The 13,391-nt window shown below is 36.7% G+C and overlaps 1 protein-coding gene and 2 pseudogenes across 2 annotated transcripts in view; 1 reads left to right on the forward strand and 2 right to left on the reverse strand.

Moving 5' to 3' along the window:
* The window catches only part of LOC107657913 (protein NLRC3-like), a 9,884-nt pseudogene extending 5,229 nt beyond the window's left edge, over positions 1 to 4,655 (forward strand).
* A 188-nt stretch (positions 4,656 to 4,843) lies between these two features.
* LOC107657926 (uncharacterized protein C1orf228 homolog) lies at positions 4,844 to 8,400 on the reverse strand (annotated as a pseudogene).
* Positions 8,401 to 9,190: 790 nt separating this feature from the next.
* The window catches only part of LOC107657930 (guanylate kinase-like), a 5,663-nt gene continuing 1,462 nt past the window's right edge, over positions 9,191 to 13,391 (reverse strand). Inside the window, exons 2-9 of one of the 2 annotated variants that reach the window (XM_016446268.1) lie at positions 12,644 to 12,759; positions 12,506 to 12,547; positions 12,087 to 12,164; positions 10,792 to 10,888; positions 10,447 to 10,585; positions 10,278 to 10,362; positions 10,118 to 10,203; positions 9,191 to 10,026 (exon numbers count right to left, since the gene is read on the reverse strand). In XM_016446268.1, the coding sequence (XP_016301754.1) occupies positions 9,994 to 10,026; positions 10,118 to 10,203; positions 10,278 to 10,362; positions 10,447 to 10,585; positions 10,792 to 10,888; positions 12,087 to 12,164; positions 12,506 to 12,547; positions 12,644 to 12,755 (672 nt within the window). In that variant the 5' untranslated portion in view covers positions 12,756 to 12,759 and the 3' untranslated portion in view covers positions 9,191 to 9,993. The remainder of the gene's footprint in view (positions 10,027 to 10,117; positions 10,204 to 10,277; positions 10,363 to 10,446; positions 10,586 to 10,791; positions 10,889 to 12,086; positions 12,165 to 12,505; positions 12,548 to 12,643; positions 12,760 to 13,391) is intronic. The other variant, XM_016446269.1, reaches the window with a different exon arrangement.

Genomic DNA, 13,391 nt, shown 5'->3' on the forward strand with positions numbered 1-13,391 from the left:
AGATCTGGCCACCAAGACCTGTGTGCTTCTGCTGCTGCTTCAAGGAGCCATGAACCCGAGTGTCTATTTACTATGTGTGCCTTTGCTTGCTTTGCCGAATTACTGAGATGGTCCTCACTGCAGAACACAAGATCCAGGGGGTGAGGTTGGATCCAGATCCAACTCCTCCCACCTTACGTATACCTAAACCTACCTGTCTCCACCCCCTGATCCCTAAACCCACCCATCTCCACCCCTAAACCTACCATCTCCACCCCCTAGATGTGGATCCAACCCCGCCCCCTGGATCTTTGTTCTGCAGTGAGGGGCTACTGGAATTACTTAACTCTAATGGCAGAAAAGACTATGTAGGTAGTTGACAAATAAATGTTTCCTATGGTGTAACAGCAAAAATGTTTAAAAAAAACAACAACAACCTCTAACAATGAAGACAAACCTCTCTCATGCTATTTGTAACTCTAAGAATGAAGATATATATTTCTCATTTTATTTGTATATTAAAAAAAAATTCCGAATTGTTTTGTCACACCATCGGACACAGTTCAATATGTATTTGTCTGCTACCCATGTGTGTTTTTAAAATGACTGACTTACTGACTATGTGTGCCGGGCTTTCTGCAAAATGGCTTAATTAATAGTGAAAGAAAATTTTGTATGCTGCCAGTTGTGTGTATCATAAGTGTGATGGAATTACTGGAGCAAACCGCTAGGTGCTGGAAAAAAAACATGCTGATAGCGCCTTGGAGAACTTTAATAAAAAAAAGTTACAATACATTAAGAGCTCATTAATTTTTTTGGGCATCATAATTTTTTTGCCTTTGGCTTATATCATTCTTATATCGTTCAAGCCTGCAGAAAACCAGTGGCCCATTACTTTCAAGGTAGACATTAGCACTTTAGTAGTGGCTAAATTTATTGCTGCACTGATCCTAAAGAAGTGAGGTATGAACTTATCAATATCACTTTGCATTGTGATTTAGTTACTTAACTATTTAGTTCAGGGATAGGCAACGTCGGTCCTGGTGTGCCGATGCCCTGCAGATTTTAGCTCCAACCCTAATCAAACACACTTGAACAAGCTAATCAATGTCTTCAAGATTACCAAAGCTACAGGCAAGTGAGTTTTTTTCCAGGGTTGGAAAATGCAGGAAAGCGGCACTCCAGGAACTACGTTGCTTACCCCTGATTTAGTTACTTAAGTAATTTAGTTACATAGTTACTACAAAGACTGCTTGCTGCTGCAGAAAATCATTTATAACATGTTTTGAAACATTTCAGAATGATTGGGAGCATGATATGACAAAGAGAAAATTCAGTATTGTATACAAGTTCAAACCAACACATCATAGATTTTTGCCTACAAACTGTTTTGTGTCGTGTACTGTACCTTATCTTATTACCTTTAACCTAATTATTAAGTCAAGTCAAGTCTGATCTAACAGTTTTTATTTTTTTAAAGAATTTTTAATTTGTTACTTTGCTTTTTATAATATGTAAAATATAGAGGCAAATATTCAACAATTAAAGTATAAATACAATAAACACGTTCAATCTAAGGTGCAGTCATCTGAGTTTCAGTTGGGTTTTTTTTATCTTCAGAAGACCTTAAGACCATCCTAGTAAATAACTAACAATATTCGAACCAGCCCACTATATCTAATACAAGTGTAGCAAAAATGAGGCAGAGTAATTGGATTTTTCTTGATGTTATACAACAAAACATAACTGATCAAAAATATATGTCTAAAAATATTACTTTTTTGCAGACTTGCTGACTGTAATCTCACGGTTGAGTCGTGTGATATCATCGCTTCAGCTCTCCAATCATCAAACTCTCCTCTTGAGAGAACTGGATTTGAGTAACAATGACCTGCAGGATTCAGGAGTGAAGCTGATCTCTGATGCTCTCAAGAGTCACAACTGTCAACTACACATACTGAGGTATTTATCTCTATACACTGACTTATCAAAGTACTCAATGAACTGTATATAAACATGTTGTTTATTTCCTGTAGGTTGTCAGGATGTATGGTGAGCGATGAAGGATGCCGTTATTTGGCTTCAGCTCTGAGTTCAAACCAGTCACACCTGAGAGAGCTGGATCTGAGCTACAATCACCCACAACACTCAGGAGTTCAGCTGCTCTCTCAGAGACTCAACGATACAAACTACAAACTGGAAACACTCAAGTATGTACAACATAGTCTGTAAACATGCATACAGCATCATTTCATTGTCTTTTATCTAGATCCATTCATATTTGTGCATGACCATTTGTGTGTCTATAGGTTGGATTACGGCGGAGAGAGCAGACTAACACCAGGACTGAAAAAATGTAAGTTTTAATAAACACATCAGCACATAAGATGTATTATAATTAGATGTATATACCTGTAATTAAAACAATAAGGATATAAAAAGGTCAGTCTGTTAGGAATCAAATGACAGTCATCTGGGGCAGGTTGCACTAGCTGGACATACACCCGGATGTAAAACTATTCTGAACATAAAATGCCCTGCATAAAATTTGTACCCGTTGTACCATCTAGGCATATTGAGTGTCAGTCTTACACCTCAGTGTCAAGTCTTAACATTTTTCCTATAGAGAAAATAAAATACATTAAAACATTGAGACAATGACGTGTCTAATACAGGCTACACAATAAGCTGGAATTTTATGTGTGAAAGAGTCATGAGACTGCGGCAATGTTTTAAAATACATATATGGCTAGAGAAATTTTACTAAAATCTTTGGTTTCAACAGTGCTGAGTTGTTTGAATTAATAATCAACAAATTATCACTGCAGTTATACATGAAAGAGATGGGAACAGAGCAGTTCTTCAATGACTGTTGTGACTGAAATGTGCTATAATTTCCCTTGTTTCATCCTGTGAGTAATTATTTTTTCTAAGCTCACCATTTTTCATGTATCATTGGATGCAGTAAACGTAAATTTACCATAGTAACACATTGGCATCTGTCACGTGTAGTCCAAAATGAAGACAAAGATGATGAATAAAAATCAAACAGGGTTTATTAAAGAACTCCAATATACTCAAAATAGCGTAACCGTGTGGTAGCACACAAGCCATACCAGAACAACTGAAGAGTGTGCAGACAGGAACTTAAATACAAACCAAATGAATGAAATAATGATTAACACCTGAGCTGATTAGATGGATACCATGACAACTAAAGAGTGGCGGGAAAACTGAATTAAGGAAAATATGTGACTGAAGATAACCAATCAGAAGCCCTTGAAAACAAAACTAATAGTCCATGAAGATGAAAATAAACTGAAAGTCTGTGACAGCATCATGGTGGCAGAATGAGTTTGCTGGGACGAGCATCATCTACTGTACCCGGAGTGTAGCTGCCCCTAGTCATAGTTTTAGATTGGTCAACAAGTGTAAATTTTTATCACTAATCTTGATGTAGTTAAACACCACATAGGGCTTACATCCAGATTTTTTACATCCAGTTGGTGCAACCTACCCTCGGATTAAAGTGGGAGTTGTTGTTCTTTGACATGTTTTCACATCAAGCCTCACTCAGCGCCTGCACCGTGTTATTAATGTTCGTGTCTCATCTACAGACTCCTGTTATCTCACTATGGATTCAAACACGGCACATCATCATCTTGCTTTGTCTAAAGGAAATTGTTTAGTGACTTATGTGAAAGAGAAGCAGGTGTATCCAGATCATCCAGACAGGTTTGATGAATATTGTAATGTTCTGAGTAGAGAGAGTCTGACTGGACGCTGTTACTGGGAGGTTGAATGGAGCGGCGTGGCTTATACATCGATGGTATATAAATCTATAAAGAGAAAAGGCGACAATAATGATTGTTTTTTTGGATACAATGAAAAGGTTTGGACTCTTGTATGCACAGATAGCAGTTACTGTGCAATACATGCTAAAAGTAGCACAGATATACCTGCTCCGTTCCCATCTAATAGAGTAGGAGTGTATGTGGACTGTCTGGCCGGCACTCTGTCCTTCTACAGCATCTCTGACACACACACACTCACACACTTACACACATTCAACACAACATTCACACAACCTCTACATGCTGGATTTGGGCTTCATCCAGACTCGTCTGTGTGTTTTTGTTAGATAGATTTTGGTTTGGTTGGGCTCTTGGTGCTCGCCTTTAATTAACTTTATTTCTCTGTCAGCAGTTGCAGTAGTGTTTCATAATGAAGGCTGCTGATAGAGAATGATGGATGTGCAGTTTTTGAACTAGTGTGCAATAAAGACATGTTGTTAATAGTTTATAGAGATGTTTGGTTAAGCAGATGCAGCTGTCATGATGGATAAATGTACGCCAAAATCTTTTTTCTGGCCAGCAAGACAAACTTAAGACACTCCACATACAAACATCAGCAGTGGCGACAAACAGTCATGGATGAGTTTATGTACCCAGAATGCATTGCAGCATGACTTACACACTTACTAGCACTGAATCAATTTCAAGTAAAATCATTATATGACAACCTTGCTGCAACTAATGAATGATCTTTTCATCACAAAAAAATGTGCTGAGAAAACATTTGCTGATTGGTTTCAACAACCAACAATGATGGTGACTTTATACGTCATGTATTTTGACCGTCTCATTTATATCCATTTTATTTTTCTCCTAAGCAATTTTAGGAGAAACATCTGAGACCAAGTTGATACTTAAAGGGTTCGTTCACCCAAAAATGAAAATTAGGCTGTGTTTTACTCACCCCAGAGTCATCCTAGGTGTATATGACTTTCTTCCTTCAGACGAATCCAGTCGGAGTTATATTAAAAATTGTCCTGGCTATTCCAATTTCTATCACTGCAGTCAGCGGGTGTTGCAGCGCTTTAGTCCAAAAGAAGTGAAATAAAAAGTGCCCAACCATAAAAAATTGCTGCACACTGCTCCGGGGGGTGAACAAAGGCCTCCTGTAGCGAATCGATGCGTTTTTGTAAGAAAAATATCAATATTCAAAACGTAATAATCACTTTAATTGTGTAAAGTGTAGTTATAGCCATTTGTTTAGTTTTTTTTTTGTTATTATAGCGCCACCAAATGGCCAAAAGCTGCATTTTTTTATTTCACCAAAGAATGAGCTCATACAGATGTGTACCAAATTTGGCGAAAATATCTAATTTCATTCAAGAGTTATAGCTAAATATAGCTATTAGCTAAAGTGAGCATACTTTATGATGCTTACATGACATAGACATTACAATCTATTTTATAATGTAATGCTTGAGTTTTCTAGTGCACCCATATTAAATTGAACCAAAGAAATATGCTATAGAAGACTGTTATTTGAAATCACTTATTTTATGTATAAAAACACCATCAACAACAAGAAAAAAAAGGTTGTGTTCAAGAATCTGAATTCTGTTCCTCAAGCACTGTAGAAAAATAAAAGGAAAATGAAAGGACATTGTAATTAAGCACTGGTGTCTTTCAAATAAAGACAAAAAACATACAACCTAGCTATGTCTCTCTAGATTTGTCAACTCACCACATGAAATGTTCACTTTATTTGAGTGTAAAATGTCAGCTTGAATGTCATCCATGTTCAAATGTAGGACATCAGCATTGTGCTATAAACAACATGCAAACAAACACATTTTAAAGTTAATATTTTTATATTGACTATTGATATTTGTATTGAAATATATACACACAACACAATAAGACCTCACCATAAAAGACTCAAAACAGTCTGGTGCCCATTGCTCTGCATACATGCTCTTCCACCACTGGATACATGCGCACAAAATGCTAAACAGACATTACACATTAATATCAGATTCTCATTGGTCTATTGCTTGTCCAATACTGCATTTACTTGACTGATGCAGAATCAGCATAAGCAAGAATGAGTGAGTGTGGGTAGGGGGTAGTTTTAATTGAACCTCCAAAGCCAGGCTGGCTTGTCTCTGGGAATCTGCATGTTCCTGGTTCCCCATTGCGTACAGTAAGTGATGGATCACTCTGAGAGAGAGCAGCTCTTTGGATATCTCTTCACTTCTCTGTGCCAGAATCCTGTAACATCATGTAAATATATCGTACATAATAAACACACAGATCAGCATGTCTTATATAATATTTTCCATGCAATATGTCTTGAATGTATCCATTGTTTGAAGTACCTGATGGTTTTTGCAGAAGCTGCTTGCTGGAGAAGCACAGGGAGTGAATCAGTCATTTTGGCCACCTCTGGATCTAACAAAACAATTGAATTGTTTCAGCTGAATTTCAAATACAACACAGGACTGTTTATGACTCTTATGTCAGACAAGTCAATAACTGAGAAAGATGCTAATTCAAGCCACAATCCATGTTTGTTTCTCATCTCGTCTACATCTGCTCCAAATTAAATTACAAAGCCCAAAAGGTAACAATTGGGAGGTTGAATTAAGGACGTCTCCACGCTGCAACGTGATCATAATACAAAGCAGTATTGTTATTGGAGAACCACTGTTTCAGTTGCAAACAACAAATACCTTGGCAGTTGCACAAGTTTTATGCCTTGCTTTAATTGAAAGAAAATGAGCAACAGATCATACCCTCTAGGATCTTGTGTTTGGGATTTCTCTCTTTAGTTGGTTTGAGAAAAGCCACCAGACCCCTGAGCAGAGCCAGTCTAACCTCTGATTGCATGAGCTCTGTTATCAGTTCTATTGCTGGAAGTAAAAACAAAAGTACAAATGAAACGGTAGGATTCACAGTAGGGTAAGCAACAACAAATAATGTCAAATTTGAAATGTACACTTGCCTTCATATTGCACTTCTAAATGTAAGGACCTCAGCAGATTTAATAAGGGTTCCACTATGCTGTGATGGGCTGTTTTTACAATGGGCTGGACAAAACAAAAGAAAAGAAAACAAAAAACTAATTTGATAAATTATATTTAAAAAAAAAAATAATAAAATTATATATCTAGTTCTTAAATAATTATTTATTATGAGTGCAGTTTTCATGAGCTCATATTCTATCCGAAACTATCTGAAATATTTGTACTTTAAAAAATTAAACTATCATATCGCAAGACAGTTAAAGTGAGCTGCAAAACAGCTAAAATGTAAAAAGGTGACCAGTTTACTGTACAATATATACTTTTCCCTTATAAATTAATTTAAAATCTTGATTTTTTGATACAAAAAAGTTAATGCAAACTTAGTACAGATTTTTTAAAACAATTCAAGATTCCTCTGGTGCTCTTGTCATCCTGCAACACCGTTGTACTTGAATTATACGTAGGATCTGTAAAACAAGCTGCTGTGCTCTTGGTGAGGCGCAGGTCAGCAGGGCGATCAGGCCCTTGTACACCTGATTCTGGTATTTGGGGTTTCCATGGGCCAAAGATTCTAGCAGGGCGGCGGCGGTCTCCTGAGTCACCTCTGTCTCAGATTTGGCCAAACATTCAGCTACGGCCTTCACACCTGTCAATCAGAGAAGAACAGATGCGAGAGCTGAAATCAGTTCATTAGCCAGTATACAGTATGTGTGTATATAAAGTTGTCAGAGCTTGCCTGTCAAAATCCCCAACCTTCAAAACGGATCCAGATTGAATCATGCAAGGTTTTAACCTCACAATATTTCATGGAAATGTTGCAAAATCTAATTCCATAATACATCACTGAAAAAAGAGCTGGAGCTGTTTCACTTCTTGATTGGTAGTTTGTTGTGCTGTGTAAGTACCATAGCTTTCACAGATTAGCTCTTTATATTTTTGGCCCGCGTTGGCGATGATCTGGAGCAGGCGAAGACCCTCGGTTTTATCCCCTTCCTTGAGTTTGTCTTGTCCTAGAATCTCAAGCAGGGTAAGCACTCCACCCACCTCCAGAAACTCAATCATGTACTGATGACTGATCATGCAAACAAACAAAATGAAACCATGTTAGGGTAGACCATAGGATAGGATGTTTAATTTGCACAAAGATCTTGCATGCTTAGTACTAAAATTATATCCACAGCATTCATTTTGTCTTTTGCCTGCTGTTAGCAGACAGGAAAACCCCCACTGCTCTCAGCTGAAGGTCTAGACACGTTCCAAACATATAGCTGGAAACAAAAAATGTAAGGAGGCATACATGGCAGGACTGATGTCTCTCAGTTCAACTAAAGTTTAATAGTCAGATATTCAGAAGGTATCAAATATTTTAGAGCACAGATAGATAAAGCATGACCATACGTTAGTCTTATCCAGGCAGTGAGCCGAGCAAGGAACAGGCTGGCAACTTGTGCGAACTCAAGCTCCAGTTCAAGACACATCTTTCCAGTGTTCTTGGCCAGAAAGTCACTTAGCATTCGACTGCGCACCGTCTTACTGCCCTGATCCCACTCATGGAGGAAACACATCACCTGACTGATGGAGGCCTGCTCCTTACTGCTAGACATGACTCAAGCATCTCACAGACTGTGGGAGACAATGAACAATGTCAGCTAACGTACGTGTTACTAACGGACAAATATATTAGTGTTTTGCTTGTTGAGAAAAAAAAAACAGCATATGCTGGTTAGGCATGTTTTGAAGCATGGCAGCTGGTCCTTAGCTGTTCATGGGCTTGTTTAAGCTGGTCGTTAAGCAACGAGCTCCTGCTCAGTATCAGCTAATAACCAGCTCAGGACCAGCTTAAACCAGCTCAAACCAGCTACCATGCTTCAAAACAAACCAGCATATGCTGTTTTTTTCAACAGTTGTCCAGCAGAAATAGACATTAATAGATCCAGAACAAAGATATATTTAGATATATTTAATAGATTCAGAAGTATAAAATCGCAACACATAAAACATTTTATCTATCAAAATGTGTCATACATTATGAGATAGTGTTTGTGACAACTGTATACTGTATGAGGCCTGTACATTATTTCTAAAGGTTCATTTAGAAAATCCCAGTTACTGTCTCAATATAAAAACGAACCATAATCAAAGAATTTCACCAAAAACATCAGATATTACACATTATCCATTTCTCCAGAAGTGGAAAGACCCGAATGTAATTACTTTGCCAGTACACTTTTTGTTTACAGTAATAAAACAGCTTTAGTCGGATTGAGGTTGTTTGCCATTTGTTTTATAATGCACACTTAAAACTGAAAAATCTTACCTTAACAATAGCAGTTTTATAATCTATATCATATTTGTTTTCCAGCTAACAGCTTATTTAGAAACCACGACATGTTTGCAGTTGCCATGGTTACTGACGCTTACGGTGTGCGTTTGGGAATGGGAACAACTGATGTCAGAGGCGTAAAAATGTGCTTCGTGTTATTTATATGTTTAATATCTTTGCATATTATAATGCTACATTTATTTATAACACAATGAATTAGGAGATTATTAACTTTATTTCACTTTGACATTAAAAGAGAAAAGAGAACTAGGAAAACGATAATGGAGAAATTATTTAATGTAGCTGTAGCTCATTTTATTTTATTTCAGCTAACCCAAAGTGATATTATTTTATATTCAACACAAGTTTAGAAACATGAAGGTGCAACTCAAACTAATCATTCAACTGAATACATTCACATGTTGAAGGCTAACTGAGAATCAAACATGATGTAATAGCTCTCTACAAAGATCATACATATTAAAAACAATCATTTCTCTACTATAGAACTAACATGCTGATGATAAACAAACTATCATCATCAACTGAACTCGTATTTGTTACAGTTTTCTCCCTTCATTATTCAAGGTGCAAACATGCTCGAGAGAGTTAATAGAGAAGAGTCTTCAATTGAAGTGAGATGTTTTTAACATACATGCATAGATTTTCTCTCACCCACAGAGAAAAGCTCTATAGCACACTCCTTTGAACATAGCACCCATCTTGATTAGCAATTTAAGTTAATAGTTTTTAGAGTCTGACATGAGAACCAACACCATGATTGCACCGTACAAGGCTGGAAAAAAAGGCTTCATGTCTTCATGTCTTTCATGTGTTGTCGGGCAGAATGGTCAAAAGTGCCGCTTTTCCTTTCCTATTTCTTGGCATCTTGCACCTTCTCAATTTCCTGTTGGAAAAACCCAACAACTCAGTGTTATTTATTTATGAAATTAAAAAAAACTATATGCAATCTTTTTACAGATATAAAATAGTTTTACCTCAATAAGAACACTTTTGAGTTTCTCATAGGCTTCTTCCAGGTCATCATTAATGATTACCATATCAAAAACTCCCGGTTCCTCACCTACAGAGGAGAAAATGGCAAGGGAATAAAGGTTTTTGCTCAAGCACAACCGACTTACTGAAAGTGTCACTTACTGAGCTCCATGTCAATCCTCGCTGCCTCCAGACGCTTCTGTAGACTGTCCTCTGTCTCTGTTTGTCTGTCTCTCAGACGCTTTTCCTGTAGGACAATAAAACGTCTTCCTGTATTTGATCACAATTTAAATGCTGTATAATGAAACTGAGAATATTTCTATCAACTTACCAGGATCTCAACTGAAGGTGGCTGGATGGAGATATATATGGGGTTCAAATCAGTCTTTTTAATGTTTTTCACTCCTTGTATGTCAACATCCAAGATGCAGATGGGGTTTTGTGCCTGAACATCTTCTATGGATGATTTGCTGCAGTGATAGTAAATTTGATGAGCAATAACATTTACATTTGTTGTTGTTATCGACAATACTCTTGTGGACAATCTTAGATACTTCAAAATCATTACTTTTGGGCATTAGTATGAAGACATAGAATTAGCAGTAAAGTACCTCTGTGTTGAATTAAGAGGATAATGGGATCAGATACAAGATGTCGATTTACAAATAAAATGTACCTGGTTCCATACATGTTCCCAGAAAACTCTGCATTCTCAATGAATTCACCATTGTCAATTCCCTCTTGCATCTTCTCTCTGATGACAAAGTGGTAATCTGGGTTGAGGACAGAAATAAATGAAGATTAATTGTAAAACCAAACAAATTGTGACCGTTAACAAGGGGACATTGTAAGCTGGTCTGTTGCTAGTCATCAAATGAGCTGAAAGGGTGTTCATTTTATATATTCTAATAACCAGGTACTCGTAAACTATTAAAAGAAAGGTTTATATAAAAAAAAGAAATGTTCAGAGGATGACTAAATGATAAAATAATTTCTATGTGACGTTTCAAGTCTTTTCACTGCTAAACAAAACAGAATTCTTTATGCTCAGCAGAGGGCGCCAAATGTTTATTTCACGATCTCCGTTCCTATGATACGGCGTTAAAATGGTTGATCTTACTAAATATGATGGGAATGGTGTGAATGAAACTTCTAAACTCTAAACTTCAAAAATACATAAATAGCTGTGTTCGCACATAAAATAATCTCACAAAGAAGTCATGAGAAAGCTCCAGTTCTGGATTCATACCATTCTGATGGTTTAACTCCACAACAGCACATCAGAGGGGATCTAAAGCGGGAAGTAATGGTTCTGCAGGCAACACAAGACAAACAATTCACAACTACAGGAGGGCAAAACACTGACATCATCCGTGGCAGCACTACAATGGAGACTACCATTAGCATAACAACATTTGTCTGGAAAAACATCATAAGAATAAGAAACCAATAAAATTGGCTGGTTATAGTTACAAAATAATTTTTAGATGCAGTATTCCTCAATTCCACCTTAAATATCTCTACTGTTGTTTTTCAGTCTGTCCATTGAATTTATTTGTGTAAATTGTGCAGAAAAAAATTATTTGCCCATGTGACCTAAACAGATTTTAGAAATATTTCGATTGTTCATTAAATGGCCCAGAAATGATTTTAAGGCTCTGTTGTGATGCTAATGATTGTCTCGGGGAATTTGTGCTGTGGGAAGTGTGATGTCATAGTTCACATCACATAGAAAACCTAGGGAACACAGGGGGCTATTTTCAAAGGCTTTTTACTCCGAAGTGCACACTGGCATTCAAGTCAGAGAGAACATGTCAATCATATCTTGTCATTTTGGCCTGAAATGTAATTCGCTTACAAAGTTATAGATTTTAGAAGATGAAAGTAACCCCCATTACTTTCTCATCACATTAGATATGCCAATAATCAGTAATAACCAATTATGACCAATAATGGAAACCAAATCTACACCTTCAGATGTCTCAGAGGACAGGACGTCTGCTACAGGAAGTAAAGTAGCCCCCAGAAGCATTGGGAGACAATTCAGCCCTAGAGAAAATGACAAAGGCACATTGGGGAATAAAAAGTGAAATTTGCCCATGTGAAATGTGGTGATATGTTTGGAATTTAATCGAAACAGTTCACTTGGGAGTAAGAAGCAACAAAGAAGACAGTTATGGGCTAAGGCAGAAGGGGCTTTCAAATTGGATGGGAATGTAGGTGGTGTATGCTCCACTTGCTTATCTTTCTCTCATTCACTTTCTACACTGGGCAAGTAGAATCAGGTATATATTTCAGTTTGTTATTTATTCTGTTTCTGAGCTATTATCTGACATGATAAAGCAAGCCTCTCATTTATTATAGTTGTTAAGTGGGGAATTCTGCCTTACCTTTTCCATCTTCCTCTCCTGGCCGAGGATTTCTGGTGGTGTCTGCAGAAAGAAAGATCAAGGTATCAAAATATTCATCCAGCATTCTTGTCATTTGGTTACTTGTCTTGTGTCTAATTTGTCTGTAATGTTACATACGGGAGACACTGAATCCAAAAACCCCTTCATATTCTTTCATGAGTCTCTTCAACAGGGTGCTTTTTCCAGCTCCTGATGGGCCACTCAGAACTACAGGCCTGGGTCCTGACATTTCTCTGTGAGACAATCAAAACAGGTTTGTTTGTTTGTTAAAGTGTATGTGAGATGTTTTAAATTTAAGTTTTTTGGTGATTAAATCTACAAACCTACTACTTTGTAGAAGGTTTATATTACTATATAATATAGTAACTACTATATGCAACACATTTGTTTCAATGAGTCGCAGGTCTGTAGATAGCAGGGAATTTTTTTTTTTTTTTTAAATGTATAGGCTACTCTTGTTCAAAAGTTACAGTAAGAACAGCAATATTGTGAAATAGTATGACAATTTAACATTTCTGTTCTCTCTCTCTCTATATATATTTTTTAAATATAATTTATTACTGTAATAGCAAAGCTGAATTTTCAGCGGCCATTACTCCAGTCTTCAGTGTCACATGATCCTTCAGAAATCATTCTAATATCCTGATTTGATGCTCACAAAGCATTTTTTAAATGATCAACAATGTTGAAAATCATTGTGCGGATTAATATTTTTCTGTAAACTCTGATACAATTTTTTCAGGATTCTTAATTAATAGAATGTTCAAAGGAACAGTATTTAATCAAAAGAAATGTTTTGTAACATTATAAATGTCTTTACTGTCACATTTGATCAATTTAATGAATCCTTGCTGAATAAAAGTAT

Source organism: Sinocyclocheilus anshuiensis, unplaced genomic scaffold (genome assembly GCF_001515605.1).
Source record: "Sinocyclocheilus anshuiensis isolate Anshui unplaced genomic scaffold, SAMN03320099.WGS_v1.1 scaffold107, whole genome shotgun sequence".
Classification (NCBI taxonomy): Eukaryota; Metazoa; Chordata; class Actinopteri; order Cypriniformes; family Cyprinidae; genus Sinocyclocheilus; species Sinocyclocheilus anshuiensis.